Source organism: Thermobia domestica, chromosome 2 (genome assembly GCF_964235325.1).
Source record: "Thermobia domestica chromosome 2, izTheDome1.hap1.1, whole genome shotgun sequence".
Taxonomy (NCBI): domain Eukaryota; kingdom Metazoa; phylum Arthropoda; class Insecta; order Zygentoma; family Lepismatidae; genus Thermobia; species Thermobia domestica.
The window spans coordinates 46,904,768-46,922,988 of record NC_137455.1 but is presented as its reverse complement, the minus strand read 5'-3'; the positions used below and the strand labels follow the sequence as shown (position 1 = coordinate 46,922,988).

Below are 18,221 nucleotides of genomic sequence, written 5' to 3'. Positions count from 1 at the left end.
GTACTGTCGTCTTGTTAGTGTCATAATGAAGAGCTTCATGAAGGGTATCCTTCAGTGTTTGTCTTATCATTCATAGGTGGCATGATTTTCGTCCAGCATCAACTTTTAGGTTTACAAAATAATTCGTTTTTCTAAATTTTCTCGAAAACTACGCATTAGCTTTTATACTGACATTTTATTCAGCTTAGTAAGTTCTATCAATTGGTGTATGTCACATCTTTGGACATTTTTTTTTTTCGTTAAATGTTAATAATGTTGTAGAGTTACGAAATTTGTAAGGATGTCAATTGTCAGTTATACGAGGGTGATTCACAAAGTAATGCTTCCAACGTGGTACTTTTATTTGTGTTTGACAGATAGCACCGATACAGATATCAGTGGAAAGCTTGTAAGGTCAGCTACATATGGTGGCATCATTTTTCAACATAGTCCCGATTGCGGGTAACACACTTGCGCCAAACGTAAACAAGATTTTTTATGCCGTCGGCAAAGAATTATGGTGGCAGCTGGCGACATTACTGCCGAATTGCTGCTTCCACTTCCGTGTCACAACTGTAGCATTAGCCCTGAAGGTGATCCTTAAGTTTGAGGAAGAGCCAAAAGTCGCAGGGCGACAGATCTGGACTATAGGCAGGATGAGGCAGAATATCAACGAACACTTTGCCAGCAGATGGGACAACTTTGAATTAAGAAATTCAGTGACAGCCTGTTTCAACCGGACGTCATTGAATGCCATGGTTGCTCCATTACTCAGGAACGAGAAGAGATAGGAAGGCAAAACAAGTGACATTCTATAACTTAACGTCAGTGTATTAATCATAAACAGTTCAGAATGTTTGCAGTACTATTGGCCAAGTAGTGGGCTTGGAGGCATTACTTTCTGAATTACCCTGGTAGAAACCAGAAGGGGGGGGGGGGCACCATAAAAGCTTGCCAGGGGCCTCCAAGCTTCTAGATACGCCTCTGCTATGAGTCAACTTTCTGTATTTGAAATATAATTAAACAATAGCACCAACTAATGATATTCTTAATATCTAGTCATTCAGAATACAATCATCAACGTAAGTAAAAATATATCGTAATTAGGTTCATCTCTGATTATCTACAACTAACTAATCTATTTTCTTCTGTAGCATTTGAAGTTTTAACAACTTTCAGCTCTCCTCAAGGTTCTTGATTTCTCAAGATAATTTCCTTTTTCATCACTTTTTGAATGTCTTCATATTTAAGGCTTTATATATATATATATATATATATATATATATATATATATATATATAATCTTCTGTGGGCACCTGAAAAAACTGACTCTTTTGTGAAATATAGTAAATTTCCATGACTTTCGTCATATTTTGAAGTATTTCCCTGATTTTCCATGACAGTCTAATTTCCGACTTCAAAAATCAGTGTGAACCCTGCTATGAGTCAGTATTAGCTACCAGAGCTGACATCTGGTAGCATTCATTTGTACTTAAGGTGTATAAGAAGCGTTTTATTTCATCAGATAAATATTTCGCTGATACTGCCACCTCAAATTGACCATACAGAACTTCATCTGATTTTGAACTTGATAAGGTAGAAAAAGAGATCCAGTAAGAAGCTCGAAACATAGTGTAATTTGATTATTTTAATCAAATTTTATTTTATTGAATTTCTTTTTCAAACTTAATTCTGCACATCTCTTATACTCTAAGGACTCAATCTGCAAGGTACAATTTCAAGCCAATGATGTTTACAAAATTTAACAGATATAACGTCTTGGTTTCCGAAATACTTAGATAGAGTATCAATTTCTTATGATAAGAATTACGGATCCCATAAAGCAATTACTACTTACTTAACCTTTTTATTTGTGTTTATTTCACTAGTAGAGGTTACTACTATAATCTATTCACTTCCATTCTACGAACCGTTGATATAAGATTTACTCTGTATTACTCTTATCGAATTCCTTACTGCAAATAGCACATGTTGCTTCTTAGATTCATCCTTGCTAACCTTAACATAATGGCAGGCACGATGTCTTGAAATTTTGATTTTCCGAATATGTTAACAATTTCTGGCTTACGAACACCGTGCGCAATATGGACATCAATGGATTAATTGTGAACGAAAGGAATCAATTCTTTTTCCACTGAATATTTTATAGACAAACCCACACCTGTTATTCCTGTACAAGTATTGATTACTTAAACGTAGCTGCATGATTATATGACTCGATCGATAATTAAGTACTTGGAATCTCCAACCAAAACCACTAGTAGAGTTTCTAAGAATCAACTAAATAGAATCACTATTGAAGTTTCTAAGATATGCAATTAATTTTCCTGAGCTTTTCCATGTTTTCTACATTTGTATTTAAAAAATCAGAAATGCTTTATTGTACTGTGTATTGTTCATATTAACTTGTATGCATCGTAGAAAGTTTAAATCAGATCATGTATCAAGATTGGATACAGTATTCGAAACTTGGACATAGGTTAACTTAAGTAAACTAAAATAATTAACTTAGCCATCGACAAACTTTGTAAAATGGATAAGTTGTTTGAGATGCTACTTAAGCATAGTTTGATCACTAAAAATTATTAGGAATAATATTCATATAACAATCTTTATTTATAATTAATGTATTACAAAAAAATATATTTAGATACAAATTTTTTCCCACAAATTACTACCAGATACAATTTATACATTAACTTATTAACAATTATTTTATGCAATGATATTTGGTTTCGTAAACAGCTTGTATCGAAGAGAAAACCGTTCACCATGCGTAAATCTGCTCGAAAAAGCACTAATATATAATATAGAGTTTCACGCAGTTAGTAGATAGAAGAAGTTAACCAAGTATACCTTTCAAAACAGACGTGAAAATAGCATGCAATACATCTTAATGCCTCTTGTAATTCAGAGTTGAAATCAATGCACATGCCTTCTGGAGAGAGCCCATTTCCAATATTATTAAAGGTACAATGTTTAAAATATAATGATTTTACGTATTAAGTGAAAAAGCAAGCACATTCCAGGTTTGGAAGTGGGAAAAATCCGTAGAATAGAAATTAAAAATTGAGAATTAGAAAGAGGCTGAGAAGCGATTAACTCAGGTACGTTAAAATTGATATACATAGATATTTACGTTTAAATATCACGTAAATATCCAAGTTGTCACTTTCGAACTACTAGTTCTTTCTGCAGGTCTTTGGCTTGTCACAGCCTTTTCCTATATGCATCTATAGGTACTATTTTGTACGGTAAGAAGCCACTGATAGGTACGTATTTTCGTAAATAGGATGGGAATATTTTGAATTATTTGAAAATACATTTTCATAAAAGAAACTTCTTTTGGTACTTGCTCTTGATACACCAAGTATAATTATTATCAGCTTTACATATGCTCGGATTCATTTAAAATCACAAACCGTAACTGTTCGTATAGACAAAAATATTTATGCACAAATTACTGCAGTAGGCTTATTACCTGTTATAATAATAATAATAATAATAATAATAATAATGTGTCAGGTAATTGCCTACTTGAAGATTTAATCATAATTTTTCCAGATGCGTGCGACAGTTACTTAAATACAGATTAGCTTTTAAGAGAACGGTTGAGAGGTTTTTAAGTACACATGTTGATCTAATAAATTTGTAGCTCACCTGAAACTACAATCTTCGTATATAAAAGAAGTGACTGCGCAACGCCTAGCCCAAACCGCTTATGGTAGAAACCTGAAATTTGGACAGTACGTGGGATTTGTGACGTACGATACCATTAAGGACGGACTGGAAATTCGACGAAGGAGGGAGGAAATACGAGTGCCAATTATTACACTAAAATGTCCATATCTCGGAAACTGTGAAGATTAGACATGAAAGTTAGTACACGAATAAATAACTGAACACATGTTTGTGCATTTATATATATTCTTCCCGACTAAGAGGTTCTTCACCTATTATACATGCATATGTATATAGTCTTTATTTTATACAATACCCCCCACCAAACAGCCGGATCAATGTTTAAAACGGTGAGTTCTAAGAAGTAAAAATCCGTAATTCCCTGACTTTTCCAGGTCGTTGGGAACCCCGTAAGATAGAAGAAAAGGGTTGAGAATTACAATTATTATAATAAGACGTCTATATTATATACTTAGTATTTCGATATATATATATATATATATATTTTATTATTATTTAAAATAATTTAACAGGTTTCAGCATTCTTTGATGTATGTAGGGAAGAAAAACACAGTGGGGCTTGCAATTATTATATGTCCACGTCTCAGAATCCCTTAAGTTGGGACATGGAATTTGATATTTGGATCCTTTATTTAAAATAAAATAAGTGTTTCATCTTATCCTGAAGATAAGTGGTGGGTGTTGCAATTATTATATAATGTTCGTATCTCGGAATCTCATTTCGAATTTTAAATCTGCAATTTATCTTTAAAGGACAAGTATACACTATTGATATGTTTGTGGTAAGATTTATGGGCCTCCCTCTTTCACAAGGTGTAATCACAATATTGTACGTTAGTGAACAGACTTATTTCTTTTCTATGAGATAGGCGCATTGATGTTTGTTTTATTCCAGGTTAAATGCTTCGAACGCATATTAGATATTAATATGTAGCCGGTGTATTCTTCTTAAGATTAAATTTTGTTTGGACTTTTCATCTTAATAATTCAACACATGTTTCAATGTCTTTAGTTGTTTGGCCTAGAATGGAAGAAAAAAGGAGTGGGGGCGTTCAAGTGCATGTTTCGTTGTTATATATCCAGATCCAGATCCTGGGGTGTCCAAGGAATCTCAAAAGGATTGGTGCCCATGGGTGCTTCCGTAAGTGCTCGTACGAGAGGTTCGAAATTTGTGCGAGCCTTCAAGTTCAGATGTATTCCACGTGAAAGGTACAGAAGAAAAAAACAAAATATTCTCCACAGTAACAAGTGAGGGCACTTGCTAGTTTACATTTAAATTGTCAAATATTGACATTGTAATAACTTGTTACGGGTACAACTGTGTGACACTACGCTAGCATCTGGTTTCCGCCGTGGCTTCTTAAGTGTAATATACAGATTTCAGCAGACTCCAGTAGGATTTCTTGTTTTGTTAGAAACTTATTATCAAGAAAGATGAAATCCAATCTTAGTACATGTTGACAGTTGACCATTAATGCATTAACTACAACAATACTATGAGTTCAACATGCTGCTAATTCAACAAATTTGAAATTGTTATTGCACGAGCTTTAACATGTCATTTGGATTTACATCGCATTAAGGACATGCTTGCTAGGGATGACCTAATTTACCAAGAAATTGATAAGAGTAGCATTTCGAAAACTCGTTGCTTTCACTCCTATATCGATGTAAGAAAAGCTACCTATCCACGGTAAACTTCGGTCTGTCTTTCAGATTTACCAACTATTTTGAAAAGTATTCGATATAATCAAATATCGAAGCTCACTGAAATTAACATCCTGTCTATTAAATATTTAATTAGCATCCGAAATAAGTCAATAATCTGTGTTAGAAGCGCACACTTTTCCAACAAACAACACTCGTCAATTATTGCTTGTAATACTGCTCAGTATTAACTCTATCGTTATTTTGATATCCAGATATTATGGGTTAGTCTACAGTCTTGAGTTCAAAACAATACTGAAGATCTCAAAAGAATAAGTTCTCTTAAAATTCTAACATACAAATTACTTACATAGCCAGAATTTGCGAAATGCTTCGTTTCACGAAATTCAGTTTTTGATGTTAATTCTTTTCGAAAACACGAGTCTATGAACACTATAAATATGACAAGTCCAAAATCAAACATGCAAACATGGAGAAAATGTCAAAAACAAACCCAATAAATCCCTGTAGTCAAAAAGTAAAAGAAATGCATGCAGTCCAAGAAATATTTTCTATAATCAATGACCCATCTACATGACGAAGACGTTTTGAGATTTAAACGTATCTAAAAACGCAAACACGACATATAACATCTATTGTACTACTAGAACAGGTTTTAGATTTTAAAAATTAGTTACAAATAAAACAGGGGTTCTATGTTTTAATAAAGAATATACAAAAACAGGAGAAGTATCCACATTAAAATCCATTACAATTAATAATAAATAAATAAACAAATCTTTATTCTCTTTTTGTTTATGCTTGGCCACATTGATACAGAATTAAAGAATTGACATAGAAAACAGTAACAGTTTTAAGTACAATAGGTTGTGGATCAACTACTTCAAAATATAAATAAGAATACCATCATAATACTTATATTCCGAATGTTGCTTTAAGGCAAGTATCATGCTCACACGAAGTTGGCAACATTGTTCTGGAATGAACATAAAGTGCTACTGCATATAGAACGTTTTCAAATACATTTCCTTTTCCAATATTAACAATCTACAATAAACTGATTTACATTGCATTAGTATTTTTGTTCAAAGCGTATTTCTTATCGAGGATGTCAAAAATTCACACCAACGCACACGCGCACACATCTTATGAATAATTAACATTGATATTTTTGAAATAAATAAATAAATATAAAATGGTAACTGTACCTTCATTGAATTAACACTGGTTAAAAAGCTGAAGATAATGAATTCAAGAAGAAAACAGAATAAAATCATGAACTTTGGACTGTTGCATTAGTACGTCTTTACTTTAACATACATTTCAGCTAGATTGACAGGTAAAACCAAGAATGTTTATTTTCACTAATTATTTCATATAAATACTTCACTTCAGAAACTCCTTGAGTTCTGACATGGATTACATCTCAGTACACAATGTTAACTGCGCTCTTTCCAAAACAGTTTTAAATACTCCTCAACCTTCTACTGGTATTATGCAATAAATTAGTGCATAAGCAAGAATCAGCTAAGATCTTGCAATAATAATTGCACATAGTGCAACTTTTAATAATCTGCTTCAGTTACTCTGAAATTAAATATAATTCCATTTTTTCCCTGGCTAATTTAATCTATATTATTATGGCTCTGCTCCATTTACTAGTGGCTCTTTGTCACCATCTTCTTTATGCTTAGTTGGATCGTCAGGCTTCATGGCTGGGAAAAACAGCACCTCCTGCAAAGGACAGATACTGTGGTCACCCCATAGGACTTTCAACGAAAACATATCAAGCATACATGCACCATTTACTAATTCTACTACTACATTCCCCTCACACAACACATTAATAACACGCACAAATGAGAAAAATATAGATTTAGAAGAAGCGATAAAATCGGTTCAAGGGCTGGATGATTTTTTTTTTTTTTTTCTCTTGAATCAAGAACAAATCAAACTATTTTATAATCCATACCCATCCATACATAAGTGATTTCCGGTTATCTTAGTAGACATGATAAAAAAAAAAAAAAAAAAAAACCTACCTCTTGGTAATTTCCTGAGAAATACCATAGTTTGTAAATGTACTATAAACATTTAATCCGTGTTTTAAAAGAATTAGTTAATTCGCAAATACAAAATCAATGAACAACCAAAATTTCCCGACATAGAAACTATTTCTCTACAATAAAAAATGAATTGGTGCATCTCAAAAGCTGGCTGAAGAGTATTAATACGCCAGCCACTAACTACCAGCTGATTCTGATAATAATCTTTATTTACGGATTAGCTGATTGGGATTAATTCTTTTAAAATTCGCTATTTTAGGCTTTTAAGATTTAACAATATTAGAAAAACCATTACAGTTAAGCGACAAAGGTGGCATTCTTTTTTCTATTATACAAAACACGCCCTTATTTCTAAACTTGGTATCATACGAATCATTCAACCCTTGACATATCTGAAACCGATAAATATATGAAAAGTAACACTGTAAAAAACATGCTTAGACAATGAATGTCTGTTTAAAAGTGGAACACGCCGAGAAAATAACTGCGACTTTTCTCTCTTCTAGATACGTAAAAACTACCAGATGTTACACAAGGCAAATTTTAATTTACTAACTCCATAATTTTGTATATGTACACCCTATATATCAAGCAAAACTGTTACATGCAAATTTATCCCCGTTTAGAGTAAGCATTCCCGAAATAAACGTTAATTTGAATCTTGATTTCATTTTTAAAAATCGACGAATTAAAAAAATCAACTAAAATGTAAATTTTTAAAATCATGAAATATAGCCGATTCAAAAATAGGTCTTCTGGGACCTGAGAGATATCCTGGTACAATCATTGTATCCTGCAATAAAGAAGATACTTGTCACAATTCTGTTTGGAAAATGTAACTATTAATGATTTAAATAACGATTCTAATAAAATTATATATGATAAATAGAGAAAAGAACCGATTTCATCACAATTTTTCTTAGAAATATACTGCCAAAACTTACATTACGGCACACTATCGTCAGTTATGTATCACTCACTTGTTTTTGTATTTTTCATTATTTGAAATGTTATGAAACTGATTTTCATCCACTGTCACAACGACCAAGGATGTTCTATTGCACATCAGTTAGGTGTATCGATTCACAGGGTAAGTCATGCAGAAGAAACAGGATAGAAAGAAAGAAAGAAACTGACCGACCACGACTGCAAAAGACGGTTATAACATAATTGTTTATACAGAGCTCCCTCGAGGGTAGTGAATAGCGTACGCGCCTTGAGCGCGAGAAACCCGGGTTCGATTCCTGGCGGGAGCTCATATGATTCGAATCCCACGTTAAACTGTACGCCCATGTTTTATATAGCCTCGCCGGTAAAAAGGACGCTAAACTCAAATCAAATAAAAAAATCAAAACATGATTATACAATGTACTTAAGCAACTTTTCATCAACAATGAACGTCACTTTTATCCTATTTCATCTCTTAAACATTTTGCAACCTCCGTTATGTTCTATGGTTCCCTAATATGATATCTATCCTCAGTCCTACAGCATGGTTGCAACGGTTTGCTGAAGAATTATCAAGGTCTTTCTATTCTACATGAACTAACGAACAAAATCGGTACTGATACAACTCATCTTCACATATCACTACTACTTATGTTCATCATTGAGACGGCGACATCCTGGACTGGTCTACTTGCTCGCACTCACCAAATTATTTTTTTGTAATTGATATTTGCAGTCCTATCTGTCTAGTAAAAATTTTGCTACAGATTTTTAAAAGATGTACAACTTTTAGATACTGTAGTTATATCTTTGTAAGGATGTTATAACTACTGTGGAAACTACATGCCCTTTCAATCTCAAGTATGGGTTTCTCAAGTAGCTGATACACTTCGTTACTATGAAGACGATTTGTAGCAGAAACTTGTCAGTACCAAAGATCACTGTTCCGCGCAACAGGCAACAGATTGTACTTAATGGAAAAACTGCAATTTGAGATCATCGCTTTTGTTTGTTTAATAAAAGCCTGAAAACTTCATTATCTAAGCTCAGGGTGGCCAATGCGTCGACCGCAGTGTTATTTCTGTGCATATTGATTACTGTTATTGCTTTATTAAGAGTGATCAGTTTAACGAACGAGACACTCGGCAAACTGGCACAATATAACCATTGTTATGTCGTTATTCATTCCTGTGAAGACTCTTCAGCTTTTCAAAACAAGAGATTATTATTTATTTAACCTTATTCCAATTTTAACTTTCACATTATTTTTTAACAGGAATCAGGACTAGTGGTATCGACTGTCTCTTGAATGTAATGTTTTAGACTTTCAAACTATTCTATGCATAAGTATTGGAAGTCTTATAGAACGGCTATGTTCGTCCGTCAACAGTAAGAGATATACTGAGATGCGGTTTTTTGTAAGCGATTCACCGTCCCAAGGATAGGTTTCAAATCCTCCGTTAACTTTCTATTCGATTCTTTCAAGTGGTTGAAATTAATAATTAGACGCCATAAAACGAAAATGATAACAGATAACGAGAAGCCATTCCTGTAAACGATTTAGCGCAAGGCAATGTACCATGACTGTCCTGACCAATTTATCAAAACCGGAAGTGGTTCAAATATCTCCGGTTTTAATACTGATTTCCACAGAGCAAAAACGGAAAGAAATATCGAGATGCGGTTTTCTGCACCGCGTCCCAAGAATAGGTTTCATTCCCTCTGTTAACTCTTTATTCAAACCGGAAGTGGTTCTAATTAGTCATTTCCGGTTTCAACAGGTTCAAATCGAAGGAACAGGTTCTATCTTTGATCTTGTTAATGTATTCCAAATAGTAATTATATAAATGTATTATTTGAAGTTTAAGTATTGAATTTCTATAATTTGGATGTCTATCATAATTTTACACTGTGAAACAAAACTCACTTGTTTTATAATTGAATTTGATGTGGAAGGATTGGTCTTTTCTTCAAAAATCTTTTCAAACGAAGACTCAAATATGAGCTTTAAGGGTACGTTAAAAAGTTTACTACGTAACTACGAGCTATAACAGGACATTTTTAAGGAATATTTAGCGTCCCGTTTGGAATTTTCTTATGAGACGGACTATTCAACAGATAAGTAAATAGTTAGTGATTCCTGAAAAAATAAAAACAGCCCTCAAACCTTAAAAGATTGGACACCTCTAACCCGTAAGCTTGAAATCAAAAACTGAAACATGCTTGGATAATCAAGTTGTTGTATATCGTTAATGCCCGATTTTTATATTTTTATATATATAGGATTTCTGTCATTATTGTCATCAGTCTAACTGAAGTTAATAACTCAATCTTGGTTAAATCTGTGTTTGATACAGAATTTTGGAATCATACAGCACATTTGAAAACTCAGAACATAATGATTAAAAAAAAAAAAAAAAAAAATCCGAACCTACTGTTCATCATTAATACTGCAAAGTAACTAAATTGAAGTTAAGCTCCTTTACACTGAGGTTGTAGTATCTTTAGTAACTCGCCATACTAATAATACAAAATAATGGAACTTATTTTCTAGAATTACTGTGACTTTACACATTTCAAATACCTAGTACATTACCCTCTGTTAAATTATTATCGGAGACTTATACTTGTGCTCATGTCGGGGCACAAAGGAATGTTACGAAATGAAAGGAGTTATCTTAAAAATACTCCAAAATTCAAGTAGTTTTAAATGTATCCAAGAAATGACCAAACTTCATAGGTATCCAAAACTTCTGCCTTTCACACTATTATTTCATACTTTGTAATCCAGAAAATTCGTAAAACATCAATGTACGTAAATAATGGAATACGGACGCGTAAATAATATTATCTTGCAACGATTTCAAACAATTCCACGAACAGAATGAATTTTCACTATTGTATTAGATATTATTATTATTATTATTAGGTTCTAATTAGTCAGTTTAAAATGAATGTTTCTAGGATACAGATCTGGAGGTTCGTATTCACTTATACTTGAATTTACTTGAATTCACTTATATTTGAATCTACATACAGCACTAGCAATTTACGATTTATCGGAGTTATACATATTTATGTATTAAATTATTGCAGTCAAATGAGTAATGCGTAACTTTGAATGACCTAACTGAAATCCACGATCATTCACTGCTCAATTTCACACAGGTGACAAAAATTATATCCAACTATGATATCCTTGCTTAAACAACCCGATCTTTTTCTCACAGAATTATTTTCTATAGATTATTAAAAACTGCTCACACAAACTCTTGCTGACGCAATAACGGAAGTTAGTGTTTCCACTTATCTTTTTAATAATTTGATTAGAAATGCGTCAATTTCTGTCGTAACAAATAAATTTTCACGACTCAAGTATCACTGTAAACTTGCTAAATGAAAATATGAATATGCATATATAATTAATAATGCTTTCCCCAATTTCTTTTATCTTTGATCCGATACCTATTTGCGCGCAAGAACAGCTCATGACATCTGTAGGAACTATTCACTTTACAGAACTATTAGAGTATTATTAACATTTTATTTAAAAAAAAATACATGATATTAACGCTTACCAACTTACCACTGCTCCGATATTTTAGAACTCAACAAGATCATTAATACACGTTAAAACAAATTTCAAGTGGAGTACTATAAACAAAACAACTCACCTTTATATTGTTAGAGTCAGTCAAGAACATAGTAACACGGTCGATACCCATTCCCCAGCCAGCTGTTGGAGGCAAACCATATTCCAAAGCTGTACAGAAGTTTTCATCCACCAGCTGAGCTTCATCATCTCCCGCTGCCTTATCCTTAAAAACAGAAAGTTTTACATGTTTATGAATAAATGTATATTGATATTTTGTGATCGTATATTTTTTTATTTTTTTATATAGACAATTGATAAAAATTATATAAAATGTACTTATGAATACAAAGTTTTCATGTATATTCAATTAGTGGAAGTTTTCTCATTATAATACTTCATTTCGTGTTCTACGAGGTGTATCCCAAAATTAAAAAAAAAAAGGACGATAATACTTTACGCTGGGTTGGCAACACTGATGAATTGAGCATGCTCTAGTATTCTCTGCTTGCAATAGAAAGAGAATCGTTTGAGTGGAGCTGCGTTTGTGCGAGTAGGAGTAAAGTGAAATGGCCGCCAAATGTGAAGAGAAATATGTCATACAATTTCTGAACGCCAAAGGACAGAATGCAGCTGCCATCCATCAGGAATTCTGTGCATTCACGGACCGACAGTAACGAATAAAAGAAAGTTAGGCAATGGTGTAAAAGTTCCGGAACAGACATTCGAATGTTCATGAGTGTAGTGGACGACCTAGTGTTCAGACGTTAACGAGAACGCGTTAATGAGAAAATGCAATTCAATCGCCGGTTTATAATAACCGAACTTTCCAAATAATTTCCAGAAGTGTCTTGCCAAAACAGCGCATCAAATTGTGCCTGACACGCTGGGTTATCACAAACTGTGGCAAAAACGTTGATAGATGCTCACAAAAAGCATAGCTGCACAAGGTTTTTTGGACCACTGGGGGAGGATGAAGATGACCTCTTTTCTCACATCGTGAGGGGGGGATGAAACCGGGATATTGTACGCCACTGGGGAGTCAAAGCTGCACTTAAATGCAACGGCGGCACTCTCGTTCTCCTAAAGCAAAATAACCAGTACACAAAATCATAGTAACCGGGTGATTCTTGTGGAATTCTGGGAACCGGGACGAACAATTACAGCAAACTGAATAATCTGCGACATGCTATCCGAAGTTGGCAGAGTAAAATGCTATGCTCTGAAATTATTCTGATCCATACACCGCCCGCCGAACACACAGATTCTCGTACTGTTGAGACAATTCAAAGATTTCGATGGTAACTATTCAATCACCACCTTACAGCATCGACCTTGCCCCCAGCGATTTCTTTATTTTTGTTCACCTAAAAAAGTGGCTTGTACGGAAGTGTGTCAATGACGGTAAAATGCTCAAGATACCAGTTCTGGACTAGCTGCACTCTCAGGCGGCAGATTTTTACGGCTGGAGGTTCATGGTGACTACATCGAAAAATACCCAAGATGTGTACTTGTATATCAGCCACAATAAATTTCTTTTATATATATATTGTCTGTTTTCTTGCACCTCGTATTATTATTATTAATTATCTGGCAAGCTGTATTTAATAGCTATCCTTGTTGTAACAATAACATTATAAAAAACAATACATACACTTTCAACTCGCTGATTTATATTAATATTCTAAATCATTTTTAATGAAAGCAAGTGTTTTATTAAGCAGTGCAGTTACATGTCAGTTTCTACGTCCCCATTCTACAATCTATCAACCAACCAATGCCAGTTGATTGTTAAATAAATAAATAAGTATTAATCACCTGATACAGCTCAGAGGTCATTTTATACTGGATATCTAACAACAACAATAACAGTAGAACGGATTTGGGAAGGTATCGGCCAGGTCTGTTTACTAGGTACCATTTCGGCATTTGCCTGGTAGGACTGAGGAAAACCCTGAAAAACCCGTCAGGATGGTCGGTAGCGGGAAATGAACCCGCGACCTCCAGAATGCGAATCGAACCTGACACCTCTACCACTTGAGCTACTTTGCTCGGTAATATTAGATAAAACTACTTTCTTCCTAACTCTAAAGCACTACACATCGGCCCAAAAAAGTGATGATATTCTAGTATTTATTCCAAAAATTTAACAACTTTAGTACTATTCTTTCCCGATGTAAATCTCCATTACTTTTTTTAAATATAAATTTTAAGTCTTTTGGGTTCCATTACCTTAGCTTGTTGGTCGAAACGTTCTCTCTGAACAACAGGATCATTTAACTCTGTGTACGCGTTACAGATCTCCTTCTTCATAACGAACAGCTCGAACCTTTCCGTTAAACCTGGTACTGATCGATGCCATTTTGCCAAAGGGCTCATTATTTGTGGATGGTCACAAATGAACGTTGGATTTATGCATTTTTCTTCTAAGAATTCCCCAACAAGCTGAAATTAAAGAAATCAGTAGTAAATATTCTAAAATGTGTACAAATACTTTTAACAATTTAGTTTGTATAATAAGAAAGGAAGAAAGAAAAAATTAAACTAAAACGAAAAAGTCAATTTTACAAGTACACTTGCACTTACGACTTGTGACTTTTTGTATAATGGACTCTATTAACAGACTTCTCTTCTCTTTAACTATTCGTTGGTTTAACCGTTTATCTTCCAAGAAATAAATCATTTTCATTATCTGTTACGTCGGCGCTTCATAAAAATAAACAACTGCACTAATCACACACTTTTTTTTTTTTAACATTTCTAAGCCCAAAAGTGTTTTCTTTCGTTTATTAAACATGTTTATAAAATATAGTACTGTGTTTCATTCGGTACTGTAAGCTCATTTTTCTTTCTTTTTTTTTCAGTTTTGTTTTTTCTTTCATCACACACACATTGTAAATAAGTGTGTGGTTTGTGTAATAGTCTACTGTGCTTTATTCAATATACAGTATTTCGTTCAACTGAGTACCACTGGAGCAGCACGTGATCGAAACTTTTAGTTTGGTAACTTAAATTTACTCAACTATAATATTGTAAGCCTTTCTAATAGACAGACCACACAATTTAGAGGCTAGGAAATAATGATCTTCGTTTTAACCAACGTTTTCGTTATTCGATCAGCGTCCGATAAGAAAACCTGTACCAGTCCGGAGTACACACACAGAGAGAGATAGACAGATTTCTAAAACAGAAGATTTGGAGTTGCCACTCGTTAAAAAGATATCGGAAAATTAAGAACATTTTAGTTCGTTGATGAACTTACCTCTAAAGAAAGAATGTTTCGCTGATTATTTTCTACATTCTGTATAGCAAATATATTTCAAAGAAATTACGCTATTATTAAAGGACATTTTTACTAACTCACTCACTCTATGGCCTATGGAACCCGAAGGTTCAATGCCGCATTCACAAAATCTCTCCACTGACTTCTATCCTTAGCCAACTGGATCTAGTTTCTACTTTGTATTCCTATTTCTGCAAGGTCCTCTCATCTGCGCTTAGATTTTCCTAATGGTCGTTTTCCGATTGGTCTTCCAGTCAAGACTTTGAAAGCGTTTCTACTTTCTTTCATCCTAACTGCATGACCTGCCCACTTGAGGCTCCTAGATTTGATGACCCTAAGAATGTTTGATGAACGTTAGAAATTATGTAGTTTCTCGTTATGAAGTTTCCACCATTCCCCATTCCTGGTCCTCTTGGGTCCGAATATTCGTCTCAGTATCTAGTTCTCAAATACTTTCAGTCTACGTTCTTCTCTCACAGAAACGACCATGTTTCGCAACCATACAAAATAACAGGCATAACTATCATTTTATATATTTTAACCTTCAAATTCCTCGACAGAATTCGCGACAACAATAATTTTGAATTGCATAATAATACGAATTCTCTGCTTTTAGTCGATATTTAATTTCTTCGTGAATATGGTTTTCTTCTGTTAATACTGATCCTAGATATTTGAAAGTATTCAAAAGTATTATTTGATATTTTAAGACATCCATAATTAGGACATTTTTACTAGGTTCAATAACGTATACGGCCGTTAAATCTTCACTTGAAAAAACAATTGGTAAGAAATGAAATCCTTCTAATGAAGAAATTTAAAATAATTTCCAAAAAAATAAAATAAAACTTTTCGCATTTAACAGTGTTACGACCATACATAAATGTATTAGTTCCTGCAAGCAAAGATTAAAGCAACTGTGTTTTAACGGTTATTAAGATCTGAGACTTCATATCATAACATATCCTTCATTTAGTATCAGATTAAACACCGGGGAGAGAAAAGAGTAAAAAAAAAAAAAAAAGAAAAAAAAAGAAAGAATAACTGGAATGGGACTTGAATCCGGGATCTTTGGCATATCCTACTGTTAAAATTAATTCATTACGTAGGTTCTAGTTTCTTTCTATAAACTTAAAATGTCCCCAGTAATCTCTATCGTGCTTCTACAGCAATGCTACTACAAAATCACTACTTCGCCAATCTTCTTAAGTTGGTTTATTCTCAATCAGAACCTATCTGATTATCTTCTTTACAACTCATTATCATCATACATTCTTCTATTCATATTTATCATCCATTTAAACTCTTAACACAAATATCTCCAACGGCTTCTTATCTATGTCTTCCAAATATCTTCATTAAAATCTTCCATGCATCTAATCTCTATAATCTCCACGTAATCTCTATATTTGCACATACTCATAACTATCTTTCTTAGCAACGGCTAGTGTCACATTTTAAAACCCTTTTTACCTGCGTACTCTTATATTCCAACACGTACTAATGCCGAAGATCCCGCATTTGAGTCCCGGTCCAGCCATTCACTTTGTCACTCTTTGTGTATTATTGAATTCACACCTATAGAGGATCTGGTGGGTAAAAAGTTCGGTTTCCCCCTTTCATACCGGGATGAATTTTTAAATATCTAACGAAAATCAGTCGAAGTGGCGAAAATGGTAGAACATACATATTGATCTCTCTAAGATTTTCGAGCACCACAGCACACTGCAAATTAACCATATTTTCACAAGTCAAAATAATTGCAGTGAATTAGTACAGTAATTTTATAGTCTACTTTTCAAATTGAAGAGATTCAGACATCACTGAATACCCCTGCCCAATGCAAGTCGATATTTCTTGTAAGATACTACTTATACATTGAAAAATACGAAAAAAACGCAGGATAGCTCTAAAATTTGATGCTCTGTAAAGCACTGATGGACTTAAGCTAAATTTAACAAATATACTTTGCTCCTTGCGTAATTTTACAAATTTTTAATCCAGTATAAGTTCATTGAAACAGAAAACAATGTTCTCCAAATACTGAAATTAAACTTTCGATTTGTCTATTTCTTATATAATTATTGAGTTTAAGAAAGTATTTTTCCCTCCTCGCAACTACGCGAAGTTGTATGTAAGTACGGTAACGAAAGAAGACTACCTTATCCAATAATCTTGTCGAAGTTCTAGGAGCTGGACATTCTACACCATGTTTCTCGCAAAGGTCACTCAAAATTTTATTCGCTTCTGGAGTTCCCAATTTGTCTGCCGGTGGCAATTTGACATTGAGAGCTTCTTCAAGAGCTGGAATCATTGGGATGCGTTTGAACGGTGGAGTAAAATCTATCTCCACACATTCACCTTCAGGTCCATCTGGATGGAAAGGTACTTTGTATGTCCCATGTATGCTTTTTACCATACCTACAATATACAAAACAGATTGAAAATGTTAAAACATCATATGATTAATGAATATCTACTACTTACTTTTCTTACATAGGAAAACAAACGTTTAAAAATATTCTGCAAAATGTGTTTTAAAAGTTAAAGATATATACTAAGTCGAAGAAAATATCGCGAACAGAATAAAATTGTTTTTGCTTTAACAAAATGTTAGTATTAATTTATATTTTAGTCAAGACCATTAGCTTACTCTAAAAAAAGCTTCGTGCGTTAGTATGAAAACTATACCTTGGAAGTTACATATGCGTAACTAGATTCATACCTGACACCATAGCTTCTGTGAGGTACATCAAATCGTTGTAGTCAGCATAGGCCATATAGAATTCACATGTTGTAAATTCGGGATTATGCGTCATATCAATTCCTTCATTTCTGAACTGCCTTCCAATTTCATATACTCTGTCAATTCCACCTACTATAAGCATCTAAAAATAAATAAATAAATTCATATGAAGAGATTCTTAACCAAAAAGTCTAATGAAAGTATTCTCAAGAATAA

At 33.5% G+C, this 18,221-nt stretch overlaps 1 protein-coding gene across 4 annotated transcripts in view; it reads right to left on the bottom strand.

Moving 5' to 3' along the window:
* Positions 1 to 6,124: 6,124 nt before the first annotated feature.
* The window catches only part of LysRS (Lysyl-tRNA synthetase), a 40,403-nt gene continuing 28,306 nt past the window's right edge, over positions 6,125 to 18,221 (bottom strand). For 3 of the 4 annotated variants that reach the window (XM_081740830.1, XM_081740827.1, XM_081740821.1), the window contains 5 exons: positions 17,985 to 18,147; positions 17,421 to 17,680; positions 14,209 to 14,421; positions 12,059 to 12,202; positions 6,125 to 7,104 (listed from right to left, as the gene is read on the bottom strand). In XM_081740830.1, coding sequence (XP_081596956.1) covers positions 7,009 to 7,104; positions 12,059 to 12,202; positions 14,209 to 14,421; positions 17,421 to 17,680; positions 17,985 to 18,147 — 876 coding nt within the window. In that variant the 3' untranslated portion in view covers positions 6,125 to 7,008. The other variant, XM_081740826.1, reaches the window with a different exon arrangement.